Source organism: Myxine glutinosa, chromosome 2 (assembly GCF_964187855.1).
Source record: "Myxine glutinosa chromosome 2, kmMyxGlut1.1, whole genome shotgun sequence".
NCBI classification, from domain to species: Eukaryota; Metazoa; Chordata; class Myxini; order Myxiniformes; family Myxinidae; genus Myxine; species Myxine glutinosa.
The window spans coordinates 242281831-242300752 of NC_136262.1; the positions used below are offsets into that span (position 1 = coordinate 242281831).

The 18922-nt window shown below is 44.0% G+C and overlaps 1 protein-coding gene across 1 annotated transcript; it reads left to right on the forward strand.

Moving 5' to 3' along the window:
* The first annotated feature begins 933 nt into the window (after positions 1 to 933).
* Positions 934 to 18922, forward strand: LOC137420708 (vesicular integral-membrane protein VIP36). Its single transcript, XM_068105995.2, has 8 exons — positions 934 to 1181; positions 7484 to 7599; positions 11780 to 11897; positions 12115 to 12197; positions 15450 to 15611; positions 16127 to 16241; positions 16365 to 16478; positions 17048 to 18922. The coding sequence occupies exons 1-8, from the start codon at positions 944 to 946 to the stop codon at positions 17203 to 17205; spliced, it is 1104 nt and encodes a 367-aa protein (XP_067962096.2). The 5' UTR covers positions 934 to 943; the 3' UTR covers positions 17206 to 18922.

Sequence of the window (18922 nt, forward strand, 5' to 3'; positions counted from 1 at the left end):
GAGGCCCACTTGTAGCTTGTAGTCGCCATCTTCAGAGGCCCACTTGTAGTCGCCATCTTGGGAGGCCCATTCGTAGTCGCCATCTTTGGAGGCCCACTCGCAGCAGATATATATATATATACAGTATTCGACTCGTGTGCTGCACTTACCTCGACTTTGATTAATTGGAACCTCTCATTTTACTGCTCTATGATTGCAAAATGCCCAACTTTGTCACCATAAAAATGTAGGCCTACCAATTGTCCGAGTAAAGGATGTGGAAAGACATTTCACAAGTAAGTTATGACGTTCATTCAGGATTTTCGCGAAATTAACCTGTGAAGAAGATGAAGTTTAGTTTTCTGTTCGGGTTCCCGCTTAGTCCCATATGTGACAAACGTGCAAAATCCCCTCCCCAAAAATCCCAAAATGCGGAGTGGTAACTGGTAGGGTCCATAGATAAGCTTGGCAGGGAGTTCCTCCTTCTGACTCTCCATTTATTTTTCTTTCTTTCCCTGTTCCTCGTACTCTGCAGCCGCTGCTAACACAATGTCTTCGTTTGCGGTAGTTGTTGTTACAAGAGGACCAAGTAAAACTGAAAACAGCATTTGCTTAAGTCCGACGACATCATCGTTTCCATGTAGACCGCCATGTTGTTAAGCGGTGCCGAGCGCTCCGTTCCGTGAAAGTGCGTTAAAGTTTCCGATTTGAATCGAGGAAACGGATTGGTGAACGGTAAGCAAGCTGTTTGCTAACGGAACACACCCACCTGGCCAATACATAAGCATCAATATTTAGTTCTTGGATTTTAGGAAATGTTATTTAACCAAAAATTTCCAGTATTTAAAAAAACCTATCAGTGATCGAGTGGTTCCGGATCTAAACCTTTTATTTTTATTATGTTTGTGGCTCCATGTCGTCTGCTAGAATGTAGTATCTTTAAATACCAACAACAACAACAACAATGATCAGGATAAGAATAAGAACTTCCGCTTCGAGGTTCGTGGTGAAGCGAGTTTTTTGTGGGTCGCAAGTATCGGAGCGACTACACGGGCTTTCCACGTCTATGGCCCAGACCATCGTCACCTGCGTGGTGTTGGTGTCGACCCTGCTGAGGTCCGTCCATGGCGACCAGTTACGAGACCCTGGCGTCCCCGGACAGTACATGAAGCGAGAGTTTAGTCTCGTTAAACCGTACCAAGGTAGAAGCATGGAGTGGAATGGCTGCTTAAACCCCCTTGCCCCTCGCGAAAGCCTCCACCATCCAAGACCTCCGCTCCCACCGACCATGTTCTCTAAGTTCGGTGTTTGTGTTACTTGATGCCGGACGTGATTGCCGCCTATTTGCGACTTTACGGAGACCGGAAGCTGCCTCGTGTTAAAACCGTCACTCGAAATTGATGTCAAATCTCAACTTTTCATTCTCCAGAGTTCAAGCTGATCTGGCACATGTGTAGCTACGATACCGTACCACTACTGTACCATGTTAACCACAGATTCGGCATGTACTGATACCGTACCACTACTGTACCATGTTAACCACAGATTCAGCATGTACTGATACCATACCACTACTGTACCATGTTAACCACAGATTCAGCATGTACTGATACCGTACCACTACTGTACCATGTTAACCACAGATTCAGCATGTACTGATACCATACCACTACTGTACCATGTTAACCACAGATTCGGCATGTACTGATACCATACCACTACTGTACCATGTTAACCACAGATTCGGCATGTACTGATACCGTACCACTACTGTACCATGTTAACCACAGATTCAGCATGTACTGATACCGTACCACTACTGTACCATGTTAACCACAGATTCAGCATGTACTGATACCGTACCACTACTGTACCATGTTAACCACAGATTCGGCATGTACTGATACCGTACCACTACTGTACCATGTTAACCACAGATTCGGCATGTACTGATACCGTACCACTACTGTACCATGTTAACCACAGATTCAGCATGTACTGATACCGTACCACTACTGTACCATGTTAACCACAGATTCGGCATGTACTGATACCATACCACTACTGTACCATGTTAACCACAGATTCAGCATGTACTGATACCGTACCACTACTGTACCATGTTAACCACAGATTCAGCATGTACTGATACCATACCACTACTGTACCATGTTAACCACAGATTCGGCATGTACTGATACCATACCACTACTGTACCATGTTAACCACAGATTCAGCATGTACTGATACCATACCACTACTGTACCATGTTAACCACAGATTCAGCATGTACTGATACCATACCACTACTGTACCATGTTAACCACAGATTCGGCATGTACTGCTACCGTACCACTACTGTACCATGTTAACCACAGATTCAGCATGTACTGATACCGTACCACTACTGTACCATGTTAACCACAGATTCAGCATGTACTGATACCGTACCACTACTGTACCATGTTAACCACAGATTCAGCATGTACTGATACCGCACCACTACTGTACCATGTTAACCACAGATTCAGCATGTACTGATACCATACCACTACTGTACCATGTTAACCACAGATTCAGCATGTACTGATAGTGATACCGTACCACTACTGTACCATGTTAACCACAGATTCAGCATGTACTGATACCGTACCACTACTGTACCATGTTAACCACAGATTCGGCATGTACTGATACCGTACAACTACTGTACCATGTTAACCACAGATTCGGCATGTACTGATACCGTACCACTACTGTACCATGTTAACCACAGATTCAGCATGTACTCATTCCGTACCACTACTGTACCATGTTAACCACAGATTCAGCATGTACTGATACCGTACCACTACTGTACCATGTTAACCACAGATTCAGCATGTACTGATACCGTACCACTACTGTACCATGTTAACCACAGATTCAGCATGTACTGATACCGTACCACTACTGTACCATGTTAACCACAGATTCAGCATGTACTGATACCGTACCACTACTGTACCATGTTAACCACAGATTCGGCATGTACTGATACCGTACCACTACTGTACCATGTTAACCACAGATTCGGCATGTACTGATACCATACCACTACTGTACCATGTTAACCACAGATTCAGCATGTACTGATACCGTACCACTACTGTACCATGTTAACCACAGATTCAGCATGTACTGATACCGTACCACTACTGTACCATGTTAACCACAGATTCGGCACGTACTGATACCGTACCACTACTGTACCATGTTAACCACAGATTCAGCATGTACTGATACCGTACCACTACTGTACCATGTTAACCACAGATTCGGCATGTACTGATACCGTACCACTACTGTACCATGTTAACCACAGATTCAGCATGTACTGATACCGTACCACTACTGTACCATGTTAACCACAGATTCGGCATGTACTGATACCGTACCACTACTGTACCATGTTAACCACAGATTCAGCATGTACTGATACCGTACCACTACTGTACCATGTTAACCACAGATTCGGCATGTACTGATACCGTACCACTACTGTACCATGTTAACCACAGATTCAGCATGTACTGATACCGTACCACTACTGTACCATGTTAACCACAGATTCGGCATGTACTGATACCGTACCACTACTGTACCATGTTAACCACAGATTCGGCATGTACTGATACCGTACCACTACTGTACCATGTTAACCACAGATTCAGCATGTACTGATACCGTACCACTACTGTACCATGTTAACCACAGATTCAGCATGTACTGATACCGTACCACTACTGTACCATGTTAACCACAGATTCGGCACGTACTGATACCGTACCACTACTGTACCATGTTAACCACAGATTCAGCATGTACTGATACCGTACCACTACTGTACCATGTTAACCACAGATTCAGCACGTACTGATACCGTACCACTACTGTACCATGTTAACCACAGATTCAGCATGTACTGATACCGTACCACTACTGTACCATGTTAACCACAGATTCGGCATGTACTGATACCGTACCACTACTGTACCATGTTAACCACAGATTCGGCATGTACTGATACCGTACCACGACTGTACCATGTTAACCACAGATTCGGCATGTACTGATACCGTACCACTACTGTACCATGTTAACCACAGATTCAGCATGTACTGATACCGTACCACTACTGTACCATGTTAACCACAGATTCAGCATGTACTGATACCGTACCACTACTGTACCATGTTAACCACAGATTCGGCATGTACTGATACCGTACCACTACTGTACCATGTTAACCACAGATTCGGCATGTACTGATACCGTACCACTACTGTACCATGTTAACCACAGATTCAGCATGTACTGATACCGTACCACTACTGTACCATGTTAACCACAGATTCAGCATGTACTGATACCGTACCACTACTGTACCATGTTAACCACAGATTCGGCACGTACTGATACCGTACCACTACTGTACCATGTTAACCACAGATTCAGCATGTACTGATACCGTACCACTACTGTACCATGTTAACCACAGATTCGGCATGTACTGATACCGTACCACTACTGTACCATGTTAACCACAGATTCAGCATGTACTGATACCGTACCACTACTGTACCATGTTAACCACAGATTCGGCATGTACTGATACCGTACCACTACTGTACCATGTTAACCACAGATTCAGCATGTACTGATACCGTACCACTACTGTACCATGTTAACCACAGATTCGGCATGTACTGATACCGTACCACTACTGTACCATGTTAACCACAGATTCGGCATGTACTGATACCGTACCACTACTGTACCATGTTAACCACAGATTCAGCACGTACTGATACCGTACCACTACTGTACCATGTTAACCACAGATTCAGCATGTACTGATACCGTACCACTACTGTACCATGTTAACCACAGATTCGGCACGTACTGATACCGTACCACTACTGTACCATGTTAACCACAGATTCAGCATGTACTGATACCGTACCACTACTGTACCATGTTAACCACAGATTCAGCACGTACTGATACCGTACCACTACTGTACCATGTTAACCACAGATTCAGCATGTACTGATACCGTACCACTACTGTACCATGTTAACCACAGATTCGGCATGTACTGATACCGTACCACTACTGTACCATGTTAACCACAGATTCGGCATGTACTGATACCGTACCACTACTGTACCATGTTAACCACAGATTCGGCATGTACTGATACAGTACCACTACTGTACCATGTTAACCACAGATTCGGCATGTACTGATACCGTACCACTACTGTACCATGTTAACCACAGATTCTGCACGTACTGATACCGTACCACTACTGTACCATGTTAACCACAGATTCGGCATGTACTGCTACCGTACCATTACTGTACCATGTTAACCACAGATTCAGCATGTACTGATACCGTACCATTACTGTACCATGTTAACCACAGATTCAGCATGTACTCCTACAGAGCCACTACTGTACCATGTTAACCACAGATTCAGCATGTACTCCTGCAGTGCCACTACTGTACCATGTTAACCACAGATTCGGCACGTACTGATACCGTACCATTACTGTACCATGTTAACCACAGATTCAGCATGTACTGATACCGTACCATTACTGTACCATGTTAACCACAGATTCAGCATGTACTCCTACAGTGCCACTACTGTACCATGTTAACCACAGATTCAGCATGTACTCCTGCAGTGCCACTACTGTACCATGTTAACCATAGATTCGGCATTTACTGCTACTACTGTACCATGTTATATTTGCATGTACTGCTACAGTTCCACTACCGAGGTCAACAAAACGAGTACCTGATGACTGATATCGAGAGGCATTGCATCAACGGCAGCCACCCCTAGACCAGCAGCCACAGGCAGCACACGAAGCACCACGTCTCCTGGATCATTGCTGTAGTGATGCTTGTGTATCAGGCTGGCAGGATGACCGAGAGGTACACACACTCGCATCTAAGCTCTCCAGCCTGGGCTCGAATCCTGACAGCTGAAAACTGTCATCCCGGGGTTTCACAGTCCACGTGATTCATCCATGTGAGTGCCGTCCCTCGGATCTACGTTAAATGGGCGTCCCTTCTACCAGCACTTGTTTGTGGATGTTAAAGATCCCACGTTGGCCTTCGCGAAGAGTAGGCGAGCTATCGCTGGCACCCTGAACAAATGACAAATTCTTGCTCTAACCTACAGAGGGCACTGCATCAGTGGCACAGACATGCCGCTTCCACAAGAAGAAGAAGCCTGTGTATCAAAATCCAGTAAACCATTGGAGTATCCATGTTGGATTCCAAATGTCTGCTTTGGAAGTGTCTTTGCTCTCGATCTCTTGCCAAAGGAGTCATTGTATCACCAAAAGGGATGAAAGGGACCAGAAGGGCTTGACCGAAGGGTCGATTTGGTACAAACTCTCCAATGAAAGTAGCAAACGAGCCCGACTACGCCGTTGTTAAACTATCGGTCTTGTCGGACTTAACCCCTGATTCATTCCCCATGGGTCGGGGACTTGGGGTCACAGGGGATGAAACGGGGGGGGGGAGGGAGAAATTTATCTCAAAACTTGATGTTGGGTCATTCTTGGTGGAACGTTTTGCCATCTGTCAAATTTGCTTTTGATGGGAAGCGTGGGCATTTGCGATGGCGCGCCATTGACTTCCCCTTTTTAACTCACCTGGAACGAAGTTCAGGTGAGCTTATGCGATGGCGCGTCGTCCGTCCGTCAGTCCGTAAACACTTGCAACTTCTTCTCCGAAACCGCTGAAGGGATTGTGACCAAATGATATTTGTTGTGTTGTGACTAAAGTTTGTTCACGGCATAAAAAAAAAAAATCCGGGTCTAAGGGGGTTTACCGGGGTCAAAGTGGGTCCAGGTTTGACCCCCAAAATAGGTATTTGCTTTCTTCTCTGAAACTACACACACTATTTCGATGAAACTTGACCACAACCTTCATCACCCGTGATGAACCCGGAGTTTGTTCACGGCATTAAAAAAATCTGCCCCTTTGGGGATCTACGGGGGGTTGCCCCCCAAAATAGGTACTTTTTTGTTTGTTTAAAGTCTTATGATTATGTTAGTATGATTCTACATGCTGCCCTGTCTTCTAGCAACCATTGGCTTAAAACACCTTTAGTCAGTGCAGTGTACTGTTTATTGTACCAGGTGAGCGCCAGGGGTATCGCCCCCGTTTTACATTTGCTTTGAGCAATCTGTGTATCACCATCTCGTGGTATTTCCCATCTCGGGCCGCGATCTTTTCTGTCCCCACGAACCCTCTTCCGTGTAGTTTAACGTGCTTCCACACCCCCCCCCCCCCCCCCCCCCCACTCCCGGTCCTCTCTGTATTTTGCTGTTCCTTGTTATGCTGACGCACTGTGTGCTTTTATTTAAAAATGAGAGATTTTATTTCAATAATTTTGTTTATAAATACTGCTGCTTTTCTCCCCCCTCATCTGGTAGGTGTAGGTGCTGCGTCATCACTATGGGACATCGCTGGCTCCGTAATCGTCACCAGCAACCATTTGCGGCTGACGTCAGACCATCAGAGTCAACAAGGCGCCGTGTGGAACACCATGGCACGTGACGCCTCACGCATGACGCACCGTTACGCAGTATGATGTGACGTATGAGTCTTTGAGTTGAAACCGACCACTTAAAGTTACATAATCGGTTACCTGGACTCTGGAGGTGTTGATGAAACAGTTGTGGGTTTGTAACTCATGATTCGGTTGCGGACCTGTGCTTGCATCACCAGAGGTAGAGGGCCAGCTGTGTCGTTTTCCTTTGTTTAAAACCATAGAAAAACTTACGATGATTGCCCAAGAAGGATGGAAATTGGAATCCATTGATGTTTAAACCTGAAACGTAAAGGTGTTCTACAATGTGATTTTGAAACTCACGACAAACATTTTTATGCCTCCGCCGACAAGGTCGCCGGAGGCATTACGTTTTCGGGTTGTCCGTCCGTACGTCCATCCGTCCTTAGGGGCTAAACGACGTTTTTCTCAGCAACCACATGTCGGATTGAGACGAAACTTTCATGGTAGGAGTGACACCCATGCAGAATGTTTTTGTGATAATTGTGATGTCATAGGTCACGTGGTATGGCAGCCATCTTTGATTAAAAGCAAATAATTAAAAAATTATTTCTCGGAAACCGCTGAATGGAAAAATTTGAAACTTGGCACATTGTCAAGTACTCCCAATGGGGAACAAAAGCATGATAATGATGACATCATAGGTGAAGTATACCAGCCAAAAATGTTTTAATCAAATTCCTTATCCTAAAAATCAGAAATTGCATGCACATGATCTATGACGCATTTCTATTGAAATATTAAATTTATGACATCATAGGTCACATGGATTGGCAGGCATATTGGATTGAAGGAAAATATTAAATAATTATATCTCTGAAACGGCTCACCCTATCGATGCGAAATTTTACAAATATCATCTAACAGCACTGTTGCATATAGTTTGAAAATGATTATGTCATAGGTCACGTGCTATGGCAGCCATTTTGGATAGAAAAACGAACCTTATCCGATAAACACAAAACTTCACAAACGTGATCCCCTACCCATACATATGCAGAGTGATGGCACCTTCCCCGTTGTGGGACTATCTGGAGGCATATTGGTGACACAGTCACAATGTTCTAGTTATTTCTGCTTTACTTGTTTATTCAGCATTTAAACATGGAGAATGCATTTTTTTTTATATACAGAGTCTAGGCTCGTGGAAGAGCTAGAACACAGAACGTATCAGGACGCAACATTAAAAAAGGAACTGTAGAGAGAGGGAGAGAGAGAGAGAAACAGAAAGATGCGAGCATCGATGAGGAGTAGGGGAGAATGCAAGGGATACATAAACAAACAAGATAGATACATAGACACAAACATTTTCGATGAGGGTGGTGCTCGACTCGGGTGTAGAGAAGATCATGGTTTTGGATTGGTGATGATCTGAAATGGTGTTGAACAGCTGTCTTGAATACCTGGAAGGAAGAATGAGAATGAAAAGAATGTGGAAGTTGGTTTCACAGGCAGGAAAAAAGAGGAACGAATAAGTGGAGGTGAACAGTGTTATTGGGATGCTCACCTGTCCATCAAAAAGGGAGCCATGTTAAAGGGAACCATGAACTCGACAAACCACATCTCTTTCCCCTGTTTGGAGGTAGTGCAGCGTTGCCGCATTTTCACCGCTGTCGTCCGTTTTCTCATCCAAGACGAGTAGCGGAGGCTACGAGCCATTCATTGTGATATTGTTGCATGGCAATCGTCAGGCTGAATGTTGACTGCCCTGCATTTGACTTTTGACATCTGACCTGCCATTTTGCAGCAAACATGATCTTCAAGAGACATTTGTTGTGGAAAAGGTCAAATTTTTCTCCACTGAAGAGCAGGTTTAGTACGTTTGAAATGTTTAGTAAGTAAGTCTCCACCATCTGAAATGATTCAAATTGGGTCTTGGCACCTCGTCACAACCTCAACATAGAATTATTTCAGGCTCTTTTAAAGAGCACGTACCTCACATGAAGGACAAATACACTGGAAGACATCATTGTACTTTTGCACGAATTACAAGGACTTTTTATTGAATGATCTCAGGCTCGTAGGGGAGCTCATACACCCAGATAAACACACACACGCACACACACACATATGTACAGTGCCTTCAGAACGTATTCACACCCGTTGACTTTTCACATTTTGTTGTGTTAAAACCTGACTTTAAAATGGGTCTAATTGAGTTTTTTTTTGTCACTGATCTACACATAATTCCCCATAATGTCGAAGTGGAATTTTTTTTTGGGAAATATTTCTGAAATAATTAAAAATGAAAAGCTGAAATGTATTGAGTCAATAAGTAGTCAACCCCTTTGCTATGACACTCCTAATTGTGCTCAGGTGCATCCAATTTATTCTGATAATCTTTGAGATGTCTCTGCAACTTAATTGGAGTCCACATGGGGCCAATTCAATTCATTGGACATGATTTAGAAACACCGAGTGTTTCTGACTCAGTCAGACTCAGAAACACTGACTGAGTGTTCAGATATAAGGTCCCACAGTTGACAGCGCATGTCAGAAAACAAACTCTACCATGAAGTCCAAGGAACTGTCCATAGAACTCTGAGATAGAATTGTGAGGAGGCGTAGGTTTGGAGAAAGGTATAAAGCAATTTCTAGTGTTGAAAGTTCCCAAGAGCACAATGAGCTCCATCATTAGGAAATGGAAAGAATATGGAACTACCCAGACTCTTCCTATATCTGGCTGTCCGACCAAACTGAGAAACTGGGAAAAGACGTTTGTCTAAGGGAGGTGACTAAGAACCCAATGACCACTCTGACAGAACTACAGAGTTCCTTGGCTGAGATGGGAGAACCTGCTGGAAGGACTACAGTTTCTGCAGCATTTCACAAATCAAGATTTATGGGAGAGGAGGCCAGATGGAAGCCACTCCTGAGAAAAAGGCGCATGACTATATGCCCAGAGTTTGAAAAAAGGCACGCGAAAGACTCTGAGAGCACGCGGCAAAATATTCTGTGGTCTGATGAAACGAAAATTTAACTCTTTGGCCTGAATGCAAAGCGCTATGTCTGGCAGACACTGACCTCATCACCCAAATAACACCATCCCCTCTGGGAAACATGGTCGTGGCAGCATCATGCTATGGGGATGCTTTTCAGTGGCAGGGACTGGAAGATTTGTAAGGATAGAGGGTAAATGAATGGAGCCAAATACAGGCAAATCCTTTAGGAAGACCTGCTTCAGAGTGCAAAAGACCGTGGACTGTGGCGCAGATTTCGTTTCAACAGGACAATGACCCCAATCATACAGCCAAAGCAACACTGGAATGGCTTCAGAACAATAATGTGAAAGTCCATGAGTGGCCCAGCCAAAGCCCAGACTTTAATTCCATTGAGAATCTGTGGAAAGACTTCACGATTTCTGTTCACTGGTTCTCTCCATCCAACTTGACAGAGCTTGAGCAAATCTGCAAGGAAGAATAGGAGAAACTCCCCAAAATCAGATGTGCAAAGCTGATACAGACATACCCGAGAAGACTGGAAGCTCTAATCGCGGCCTATGAATTCACTCAAAAGGTTGAATACTTATGTAAATTAGATATTTCTGTATTTCATTTTTAATAATTTTGTAAAAATTTCTTTTAAAAAACGATACTTTGACATTATGGGATATTATGTGTAGATCAGTGACAAAAAAAAATCTCAATTTAATCCATTTTATATGTATACACACAGTGAGACTGACAAATACAGCCACTGAGCTGGGGTAGGTACTGTCGCTTCCCGGGATATTCTTGGTACCATCGATGTCACAACAACGGCGCCGCTTTTCTCACCACACTCATTGGGGCATTTCCTTAGGAGGAATTTCCTCTTCCCCATGTATGCCAACCCATAGGGATTGTCCATACTCTTAACCATTTAAATGCTGGACGTCAAGCAAGGAAGCAGCACAGCACGTACCATTTTAAAGTCTTTGGGCTGACTCGGCCGGGGTTCGAACCACCAACCTTCCCGACTCGGAGCAGATGGTCTAACCATGACACCACTGAGTCTGGTCATTGGTAGAAAATGGACAATCTGACATATTATATATGGGATGTGAACATAGGTTTTCAGCATCATGCTGCGAGTAATTGTATGGGAATTACAAACAGGCTAACCCAATTTTTTATTTTCTGTTGACTTCCACCCACAATCTCCTACTCGCTTCCTTCAGCCAAGTTATGTCACCGACTGGGAGCTCCAGGTTCACTTTAAGTTGCATGGCTCTGGGAAGAAGGGCCTACACGGAGATGGGTTTGCCATCTGGTACGCCAAGGAAAAACTGCATCTGGGTAAGTGTGCCGCCTTTCGTGTGAAGTGCTATTCTTGACTAAATCAGTGAAGCTTCTGTCCTCGTCTGACAGATGCATTAGGCCTAAACTAGTCCGAGCCAAGACTGCTGTTTCATTTGATAATTTGCATGTGATCATTGCAGTCAGTTTTGGTGTTGTGATACTTGCCCCCACCCTCCCCCTCTACCCCTTTCTCACCCCCATCTTGGTTTAAAAGGTACTGTTTTTGGAAGCGTTGACATGTTCTCCGGACTTGGAGTTTTGGTGGACACCTACAAGAATGATTTTGATAACCAGGAAGTAAGTTGATGCTGAATCGGGAATAGTTTTTTGTTGTTTCTTTTAAACACTACCGATGATGTACTTGCATATGGATTTGGAATTTCTAAAATGGCAGGAATTTAAAAGTCGATGAATTGATGCTACAAATGGATTGCTTGTGTGAACAGAGAATCTCTTTTTAAGTTCTTGTTGATGTGTGAATAAATACGCCTACCCCACCCATAAGGGCCTTTGTGGGGAAATTGCCTTCAACTGGTTATGGAGTTCAATCCCTTTTAACCTTTCACCTCTCGTGGTTTTGGGCATCTCCGTTTACATGTCATAAAGCAGTGTTTGTTAAATTACATACATATATCTTGTATGTTAAAAACGTAATGAAGCTGCGTGCGTATGAAGTCTTTAAACCCATTGGCTGGAGAACTGGCTTGATTCCACTCAACTGTCAAGAAGAAAAATCGTGCGTCCATAATGCTGGCTTTCTGATAAGCCGAAGATGACTTTGGAAATCTCATATTCACAACTTGAATTATCAGAGCTATGTAACCACCAACAACACAACAACAACAATCATTTTAAGGCCATTTTCCCTGCTAGAGTGAGGGTTAGCTTTGTGGGCCCCATGACAACCTTCTCCATTTTTCCCGATTTTCTACATCTCCCCTTGTTAACCCCCTTGCCCGCATTTCTTCTTCCACCAACTTTAGCCAAGTCTTTCTCGGTCTTGCCCGTCCTCTATTTCCTTCTACATTCATTTCACTCTTCTCAACCAATCACTTTCATCCTTCCTCAACACATGACCAAACCATCTCAACCTGTTCCTCTTCACAGCAATCACAGGCTCTATTCCCATCATCTTTCGCAATTCATCATTTGTCTTCCGCTCTCTCAACGATACTCCACACATCCACCGAACCATTCGCATTTACACCCTTTCCAGCCTTCGTTGATGCTCTCTACGTTCATTACCCATGTCTCGCTCCCATAAATCATAACACCTCTCACACATGCAGCATACACCTTTCCCTTCAGCTTCAACGACACTCCCCTCCTCATCAGCACGCCACTCAGTTCCCGAAACTTATTCCATGCACATCTCACTCTAGCAACCGTTGCCGAGTCGGATCCACCTTCTCCATTCAGCATGTCTCCGAAGTAGCAAAATGTTTTCACACCTTCCAGCTTCACACCATCTCCAAGATCCAACTCAACATTTCCTCCACCTGCAGCTCCCTCTGTGCACACCTTACACTTGAATGTAGCTGCCACACTGGTTAATGACCCTCTCAGACCATGACATTTTTGATGAACCCACTCAGTGCACATTGTACATTGAATGGAGTTCACTCCAACGCCCTTCCTGCACACAGCACATGGCCACTTCCCAGTTCTTTCCACCTCACCACATGCTTTACCACTTGCCATCACCTTCGTCTTTCCGATATTCACCTTCAGACCGTTGCCTCCATACATTCCTTCCACTTGTTCATCTTCTCCTTCAGTCCATCCATACTTTCCGCAATCAACACCAGATCATCTGCATACAACTCCCATGGTAAACCCCCTTTACGTTCTGAGCCAGCACCTCCATCACAGCTACAAATAGTAGTGGACTTAGTACCGACCCCTGATGCACTCCCACCTTCACTTCAAACTCACCACTGTTCCCGTCCTTCGTCCTTACAGCTGTGCGCGCGCTCTCGTACATTGCCATCACTACTCTGATCAACCATTCCTCCACTCCTAACTTCCTCAATGCCCATGTCACTACTTCACGTGGAACCCTATCGAATGCTTTCTCCAGATCAACAAACCCAAGAAACAACTTCTTCCTCTTCTCCATGTACTTCTCCTGCAACTGCCTGACAATAAAAAGCGTGTCTGTCGTTCCTCTTCCTGGCATAAATCCAAACTGCATTTCGTCGATCTTCAGAGCTATGTAACCACCATGTGTCATATATGCACATAAGCAGTACACATGTTTTTTATTCATGTATGCGAGCCAAGTTTTTTAGCCCCCGTTGGACTTAGTCCAAAACGGGGGCTTATGGATTTGGTCTTGTTTGTCCATGCGTCCGCAACCATATCTCGGAGATGTATGGACCAATTTTGTTGATACATGGGACAAGAACAATACATGATGGTATACATATGCAAATAATTTTGTTTTGCGATGCGATAAAAAAATGGCCGGCTGGCGGCCATTTTAGTTCGAACCCCCCCCCCCCCCCCCCGAAGCCCGACGTCCTCGACCATTTCTCGATCATGCATTTGCCGATGTTGTTCAATATTTGCACACAGATAATGAATGACGTTACATATGCACGTCATTTTTAAAAATATCAGATCCAATTTGGCCGACTGGTGGCCATTTTGTTACTTAAACGTGCCCCCATCCATTTCTCGACATGCATGGACCGATTTTCTTCAAACTTGGCATAAAGACAATACATGAGTATACATGTGCAGATTTTGTTTTGCCATCCGACCAAAGATGGCTGACTGACAGCCTTTAACTCCGTACAGCAAAATTACTTGAACTACGGCAGGGCTGTGACATTTTATGTCTCATTCTTCTTGTTTTTTTCTGGAGCGATCGAGGCAGCGATCTGACCAATACACTGTCCAAATAAAGGTATGAGTAATTTTTGTAGTAAATGAAGGTTTTTGTACGTAATTAGCCAGAGTTCTCAAGGCTGAATAGTTTGAGTGTACCGTGTAGTGCTATTCCTGTTGGTAGTGGTGATTACAAATCATAATGTAATACAATATGTTGATTCTCTGCATGAAAACCATAGACATTGGAAACGAAGATGATCACTCGAGGTGCTTGTTTGTTTATTTGACTTTTATGCACTCCTGCAACGCTGAACCAAATTAGCTTCAAACTGCAACTTGTGCTATGCGGTAAAAGGGTATAAAAGTTCGTGAGACAAGGGATATACATGGGAGTGGATGAAGGGATTGGGGGAAATGTGTGAAGGGGTAGAGGGGAATGCGACAAGGTGTTGCCGAGTCGATAAATTAAAAGGAGTAGGGTTTGCAGGTGTTAACTGCAGTGTGTGTGTGTGTGTGTGTGTGTGTGTGTGTGTGTGTGTGTGTGTGTGTGTGTGTGTGTGTGTGTGTGTGTGTGTGTGTGTGTGTGTGTGTGTGTGTGTGTTTGTTTGTTTAGCAACTCTTGTGAATATGCTGTCAGTTCACAAAATTGCCAAAATGCATGGCAAATGGCGACGCAAAATCATTTGGTGTCATTATTTGTACCCTTCTGCCCAGCGTTCCTTTCCTTACATCTCGATCATGGTAAACAATGGCTCGTTGAAATACGACCATGGCAAAGATGGCAAGACAACAGAGATTGCTGGATGTTATGCTGATGTCCGAAACAAGAACTTCGACACTTTCCTGTCCATACGCTTTTCCAAGCGTCGCCTCACGGTGAGGATCACTTCCAGATAGAAAGGAGAGTGCAAGTATATCTTTTTTAAGTCTGATTGGTTCTTAAATAGTTTTTAAGTTCTGTTCAAAGTCATGTAATGAGGAATGCAAAAAAGTAAGTTGGAGTGATGTACTCTGGGGTGGGCAAACTTCTGTTAGGCCATAAAAACAGTCCCAAAGTGATACTCTGCGAGTGACTAAAGTGAGTTGAACCCGAGGATAATAGCTGCAGTTACAAACCTGTCTTTATAGCATCAGAAAGATGAGATGTGTGAAAGAGGGAGCACAAAAAAAAGAAAAGAAATACCACTCTGTGCATGATGATCGCACAATCCGAAAACGTTCAGAGCTGTTGCCTTTGCACGGAGTCCGACTGTGACGCATGTACGCATGTATGCATGTACTCAGCAGGGACCTGCTTCCCAAAGTGCATTTCACTCGTCTCTTACAATGTGTCGTACCTCTCGTCTCACAATGATTCGCTTACAATTTGTGCCTCTCTGTGATGTACTCAGGTGATGTTGAATGCAGATAATCATGGCGAATGGAAAGAGTGTGCCGACATTATGGGTGTACATCTACCAACTGGTTATTACTTTGGTGCATCAGCCACCACAGGTGATCTCTCAGGTGTGTTTCATTGTCCTCTCCTTTGCTGTTCCTTACCTACTCATTTGAGGGGCACCCCTCCACCACCATCCTCTATGTCACTTTAATATAAAAAGGTTTTCTTTCTGACTGTTTGGTCTACAGACAACCATGACATAATCTTCCTGAAGCTATTCGAGTTGACAGTCCCACCTGACTCAGAGCCAGTGGATTACAGTAAAGTGGTTCCTTCTGTAGATTCCATGCAACACTTCCATGGTGAGCCCCCTTGCCCTCCTCTCCCCTCTTATTTTTTACACACATACATGTTTGTTACATGGTGGAATACACACATACATCAAAAAGATGGTGGAAGAAGAAATGCGGGCAAGGGGGTTAACAAGGAGAGATGCAGAAAATAGGGCAAAATGGAGAAGATTGTCATGGGGACCGCAAGGCTAACCCCCGCTCTAGCAGGGAAAATGGCCTTAAAATGCATGTTGTTGTTGTTTGTTGTATACATGTTTGTTACATGATGGAGTTTAATGTTTGATCTCAGAACCTTGAAGGCTTGCCGATCAAGCCTTGGTTGCTTGGGCATGCCAGACTTTGTGAGCGGAGACCCTATGGCACCCTGCACGTTCCCAGCATGACTTGCTCTTACAGTGGAGTCTCGTTGAAACAAAATCTGAGATAAATTGATCTCCAATAGCAAATTGTAGATATATTTGTCTAAGACTCTTCATCTTGGAGATGGCAGTAGATGAGAGCTGGTGTCATTATTTCTTTACTTTTGAGCAAACACAAATCTGGGATCTAAGATGTAGACAATTTGCTTGTTCGCACAGATGCTGACAGTGGTGGGGCGTATCGGGGCGGACCCATGACTGGCTGGAACGTTTTTCTGCTGCTGCTCTGTTCTCTGCTGGGAATCGTCGTGTGTGCCATTGTCGGTGTTGTGGTCTTCCAGAAACACCAGGAGCAGAGTCGCAAGCGCTTTTACTGACATCGCCATTCCTTGGCAAAAACCACCTGTGAAGTCCACTTCCCCAACCCGTTATAAAAAGAACTTTCTCTGGCTTCCTCGATTATACTGGTTCTAACTGTTTTCACAAGCTTTTTGACGACTGTCTTTGTAAAGACACCCCCGTCAACAATGCACCACCTTGAAGCCCTCTTCTATGACCTCATCTCACTTTTTTTTTTCTTTCTTTTTTCTTTTTGTACACAAGATCGAGGCTCGTGTAAGAGCTAACATTAATCACAAAAAGACAAACTGACACATTTGACACAAAGACAAAAACTTGACAAAAAGACAAACTTGCCCTCGTTAATCTAATTTTTCTCTCTCGTCACCAGTTGTACGACCATCCACTAATTTTTCACCATCTTTGAACAAAACAAGATTGAAACTCAATGCTTGCTCACTGGAGTGCAGCTGAAGGGTAAAGAAGAAAAAAAGATAAAGTTTTCATCACTGGCAGAAATGATGTCGGAGATGAAACGGCCCCACCCACCTTTGCCGTGAGTTTATAGTTCGGAAGTATGCACGCCAGGTATGCACGCTGCCATCGGTGCGCACGCGAGGTATATCTGTAATTAATTATTTTGGGAGACACAGGCTTTGCTGCTGCTCATGTTCACTACACCACGGTGGTTCTTTGGCATTCCCGGGCGGGCAATGCGAATTTCCCTCGTGACCCACTCGGTGCTGGCGTGTTCCTGGCTCCAGGCACGGGCGCCAGGATGAATGTGGCGAACCATCTTTGACACGTCAGGTCTCGTGTGGTTTCATCTCGTTAGCGTCGGACGATTCGAGTTCTCAACTCGACCTACGATGCAACACAAGTCGGTGTTTTTTTCCTTCACTTAAATGTTTTCATAAGTACCTCTGATGATAAGTGATGCGATCTGATGTGCAGTCTGCAAATTGGGTCATGCGATCATCTTATTGGCTAATTTTACTGAAGCTGAAGCCTTTAAAATCAGATCACCTGAAATAAGTTTGTGCCAAGTATTTTTCATATTCATCTTTTGTAGTTCATGTAGGTTTGAGTACATGTGGCAGCCCCCTCGTTTAGCATGGTCCCCCTATCATTTACATTTCTGGCTGAAACGATCTCTTTCAGCTACTTACTCTTTAGATATATTTTTGAACACACCTGTTCTGTTTGTTTGTTGTTGTTGGTGTATTGGTTTGGTTGAAGTGGTTTTGGGAGTTTTTTTCAAAGATGTTGATGCAAACCGAGATTGTGTTTTTTGGCCGTTGCTGTTCAATGCTTTTTGGTGGCCATGTTTGCGCATTGGAAATTTGAATCGCGCATCCACATCCACAAGCACAGACACTGTTTGCCTCCTCCCTACGTGATGTTACATTTAGCACAGCAGGGGAACGTCGTCCTCGTCATTTTATGCCAATATGGATGTCGACCTGGAAAGCAGGATATCCAGACCGATTGGCATTGGTATGCTGTGCGGTTTCATTCCTGCATTGATAAATTCGACGCCGGGGGAAATTTGATTATTCTCAGGTAAATTGAACACAATAATTTGATCTTTCTGTACTGGCTGAATAAATGTGAGGTACAGCTTTACGTAAGTGTTGTATCATTAAGATTGTAGAAATTGATGCTTGAGAAAACGAAAGTAGGAAAATGTCTCGATTTCAACTAATTTCCAATGTTGGTTTGTACTGAAAAGGAAAAATAAAGTCGAGTCATTGA